At 46.3% G+C, this 4,655-nt stretch overlaps 1 protein-coding gene across 1 annotated transcript in view; it reads left to right on the top strand.

The window, feature by feature from the left end:
* Window positions 1–2,984: 2,984 nt before the first annotated feature.
* The window catches only part of MRC1 (mannose receptor, C type 1), a 116,034-nt gene continuing 114,363 nt past the window's right edge, over window positions 2,985–4,655 (top strand). The window contains exon 1 of the mRNA XM_006759916.2: window positions 2,985–3,170. Within this exon, the coding sequence (XP_006759979.1) occupies window positions 3,110–3,170 (61 nt within the window). The 5' untranslated portion in view covers window positions 2,985–3,109. The remainder of the gene's footprint in view (window positions 3,171–4,655) is intronic.

Here is a 4,655-nt window from a genome sequence, read left to right on the forward strand (position 1 = left end):
TTTGCCCTGAAGGGTGTCCTGGATCAGGGTTGGGGTCCCCACTGGGGTGCCTGGCCAGCCTGGGTGAGGGGATGATGGCTGTTTGCAGCTGGTCACACAGCCTTCAGGGTGGGGGTCCCCACTGGGGTGCCTGGCCAGTCTGGGTGAGGGGCTGAGGGCTGTTTTCAGGCTTGCGGGTGACTGAAGCTCCCAACTGCTCCTTTTTTTCTTTTGGGCCAGCTTTAGCTCTTGATCCAGCTCTGAGGCCTCTGCTGCTGAAAGCAGGTATCTGGTTTGTTTGGATTCTATAATCGAAACACTGTATCAACTACAGCTCTGAGGTCCTGGCTGGCTGAAAGCAGATTTCTTGGGTTTTGTTTAGCTTCTATATTTGTAACAATGTTTCAAACTGCAAGCTCAGACGCCGGCAAGGCAGGCGGGGAACGTTGGAGTCCTCCGTCACTGAAGCAAGCAAGTCTCATGTTCGCTTCCAGCTGCCTGGCTGCTGGCGGCCATCTTGGCTGGCAATTAATTTGCATATCTCCCTGATTAGTCAATGGGAAGGGTAGTGGTCATACACTAATTACCATGTTTCTCTTTTATTAGATAGGATGGATAGTAATATGATCTACAAATATCTTCTCCTATTCTATGGATTGTCTTTTCACTCTCCTTTTTTTTTTTTTTTAAAGAAATACACTTAACATGTTAACAATGGCAGTTCCTTTTTTTTATATACTTTATTGATTTTTTACAGAGAGGAAGGGAGAAGGATAGAGAGTTAGAAACATCAATGAGAGAGAAACATCGATCAGCTGCCTCCTGCACACACCCCACTGGGGATGTGCCCACAACCAAGGTACATGCCCTTGACCAGAATCAAACCTGGGACCCTTCAGTCCGCAGGCCGGTGCTCTATCCACTGAGCCAAACTGGTTAGGGCTCTTTTCACTCTCTTGATAGTGATCTTTGATGCACAAAATTTTTGATATTGATAAAGCCCAACTTATCTGCTTCTTCTTTTATTGCCTGTGCTTTGGTGCCATATAAAAAAAATCATTCCTAAATCCAGTCTCATAAGATTTTTCCTAATGCTTTACCCCCAAAAGTTTTATAGTATTGGGTCTTCCAGAACACCCAACTCTGATATTTGGAGGAAAAGATGTGTATAGTCTGCCCTGTTTCCAGCAAGCTGCACCAGGAAACATTCTGCCACCCTCACTGATACCTGCCACGAAGTTGGGGAATGGAAGATGGCAGCCACGACCACCGGGAAAGGTTGAAAATCAGCAACATTTACCAGGCTCTCCATTGAGCTCTCTACTGGATGCCCCAAGTTTTCTACTTGAGTCCAGAGTCCAAAATAGTTACTTCAGGCAGTTCCTGTCAGTTCAGTAGTTGTTTAGGTGGAATGAACTGGTCGCCACTCTTCTAGCCTGATAAGTCTTTATTTCAGTAAAGTCAAGGTCATGGGGTAAATTTCTTTGTGAGATCGTACCACTGATTCTAGCTGGTCATATGACACATTTATATAATACAAAAACACCCTGAATATGAGTATAGAGAAAATTCAATTAAATTGTATTTGCTTCTGAAATGGATAGAAATCCAAATTAGGCCAAACAATTTAAATTTATGCAACTTATTTACCTGTAAAAGCCATGAATGGCTCATTCAAAATGCTTTTTTTTCTTTCATGATAAATCAGTGAAGAAAGAAACGTTTTTGTTCCATCTGTTCTGTTTTGTAACCAACTTTTTTTTGTCAGTTAAGCATTGGCTTAATGAAAAGAAACAATTTGTCCTGCGTCCTACATTTTCACCATCTTTGTCCTCCTGTCAGAATCATCTTCAACTTTGAACGTTAAAAACAATGACAACAACAACAACAACAACAAACTAGTGAGAGAATAACACGTTTCTTATGAGGGAGAAAACTTTATAACTTTAGCATAACGACAGTGAATCTTGGAGCTTTCCACCTGAAAAACTTCTTTAAACTTTCAGAAAATACACTTGCAGCAGCTTCTTTCTGAATTGCTAACATTTCCCACTTTCTAGTTGTGGGATGCCTATCTCCTAATATCTGGTTCAAAATGTTCTTCTGAAAAATAACAAAATAGATGTTCAGGGGTTAGTATTGTGCTTAATGATAAATTTGTTACCATTTTTTTTTAAAAAAGAAGAATTTCACCTGTGATGTAATGACTATATATGTCTTTTTATCAAACAAGCAGATTTTCTGCTAGCAAGAAGGCACTTCCACACGTGAAGAGAATCCCCTGGGTGAGGCTGGACAGCAAAGCTTTTTTTTTTTTTTTCTCCAAATCCTTTGTGATATTTTCTTTGACTTTCTCCAGAACTTTTAAGAGAAAGATTTCTAGAACTCTCTCCCTCCCGGCCATTACTGTAATTCCCTGAGGTTTAGCCTCTGGTCCCTTCTTCTCCTGGCTAAAGGGTAAAAAGCTATATGTGATTGGTTTCTCTTGAAGCTTTCTAAGAAAAAAAGATACCCACAAGCACTAGACATGAAGAATGAGGGCGATTGGTTTCAGCCATTAAGAAAATGTTTCTACCCAAAACTCCTTTTTAGCTGCTGCCATTTCTGTCCCCATAGAGTGGGGCTGTCTGCCCAGGGACCCTGGGCTCAGCTGCTTTCTTGAGGGAGCCTCCTGTCCGGCCCAGGTCATGATGGCCTCCAGCGTGCCGTCCACAGCCCCATGGCAGAGGCTGTGAGGGCCCAAGCTGTTTCACTTCTGCCTCCCGCTGCCAGCTCGCCCCTCCCTCCTCTCTCCCATCGCCCGCTCACCTCCCCCCTTCCTTACACTTCTCCCACACGTGTCCCGCTCTCCCCTTCCTCTCTATCTGCTCTCCTCAGAAGTTCGCTTACGAAGCAAAGTTGTAACTTTGAATTCCTGTTTTTTCCAACCACCCTCATGTGACAGGATATCTCCTTATTGGAGGTTTTCCCTAATTTGAGAGGCCCTTTAAAAGTGCGAGCGTCCTCCACCCTTCTTTTCAGCAGGGCTGCTCTGAGGATTGAGGGGAAGGGGCGACCCAGCACCCTCCTGGCTTTGGCTCTTTGGCTCGCCTTCCTCTCCATCACTGGAAGACAGGACACACCCTGGGCCATGAGGCTGCCCCTGCTCCTGACTTTGCTGCTTCTCATTCCAGTGGCTGTGCAGCTGTTGGGTAAGTGGCTCTGGTGGCCTGGGTCTATGGCACCGCTTTTCTTGGGGGGGCGGGGAGGGGTCATTGTCAACGGATTCCTTTCAATACCTGTGCTGAGGAGGAGAGCACAACTCCTGCACCCCCAGCTCAGCAGGCGCCCAGCTCTGCAGGGAACCTGTTGCCTCTGCCTGGACGCCAGGTCTGGGGCCGGGGCAGGGGCAGGGGCGCTGCTTCTCAGGCCAGAGGTGTCCTGAGCCCCGGGGAACCCCTGTCCTGCTCCTGACTCCTCTCATCAACCTTGTTCCTTCCCTGCTGTATCCTTAGAGGGAGTGCTTCTGTAGTCTGTGCAGCTACTTTCATTTCACAATATTCCTGTCTAACCCCAAACATCTGGGTGTGTCTGGCTGAAGGAGGTGCAGCTCTGGGGTCTGTCCTCCTCCGAGAGCTAAGGACAGGGTCACAGATCTGCCCCCACAGACATTCCAGGTCATTTCCACAATTTGTCTTTTTTCCTGTGAACCGTATTAATCATTCATAGTTTTTATTGCCAGAAAGTTCATCCTTATCTGGAGTCCAACTGGTTCAAACTGATTTATTTCTTTTTTTTTGTTTTCTTCTTCTTCTTCTTCTTCTTCCTCCTCCTCCTCCCCCTCTTCCTCCAATACTGTTTTCCTGGTAGCCCCACCCCACCCCTTTTGCAGCCCCACCTAAGGTGTTTGCAGCAGCTTTTCCATGCGAAGAGACTAGTGATTACTCACGAGCTTTTCAAATTCTCAAAGACATCATTTCTATTTCTTTAGGTCAGTGATTTTGAACCTTTTTCATCTCAGGGCACACAAAAACTACTACAATTCTGTCGCACACCAAAAAGTATCATTTTTGCCTATCTGGCAAAAAAAAATAGGTATAATTTGATTCATTCACATTTGATGGCTATTGTGTTGCTTGTTGTCATTTTTTGTTTGGCAATCCAAGGGAAAAGAGGTCAGTGCCCCTAATTAAATAGTCAAGTATTGCGTGTTCCAAAAATTCTTGCAGCTCACCAGTTGAAAGTCACTGCTTTACATTTAACCCGCTAAAACTTCAGAACGAGAGTGCCTGCAAGAGATTTTACTCTCCGTTCTCTCTCACTTTCTGATCATAAATGATTTTTATTAAATAACTAGAGGCCCGGTGCACAAAAATTTGTGCACTCGGAGGGGAGGGGGGATCCCTCAGCCTGGCCTGTGCCCTCTCACAGTCTGGGACCCCTCGGGAGATAACGACCTGCTGGCTTAGGCCCCCTCCCGGGTGGCAGAGGGCAGGCCCAATCCCTAAGTGCATGCCCCGCAGCCCCTGGTCGGGCTCAGAGCAGGGTCGATTGGGGAGTTGGGGCGCCATCCTGTCATGCACAGAGCAGGGAGATTGGGAGGTTGTGATGCCACCCTCAGTCACGATCAGGGTAGGGCCGATTGGGGGGTTGGGGCACCATCCCCTGTCACACTCAAGGCAGGGTTGATGGGGAGG

The sequence above is a fragment of the Myotis davidii genome, unplaced genomic scaffold, assembly GCF_000327345.1.
Source record: "Myotis davidii unplaced genomic scaffold, ASM32734v1 scaffold376, whole genome shotgun sequence".
Lineage (NCBI taxonomy): Eukaryota > Metazoa > Chordata > Mammalia > Chiroptera > Vespertilionidae > Myotis > Myotis davidii.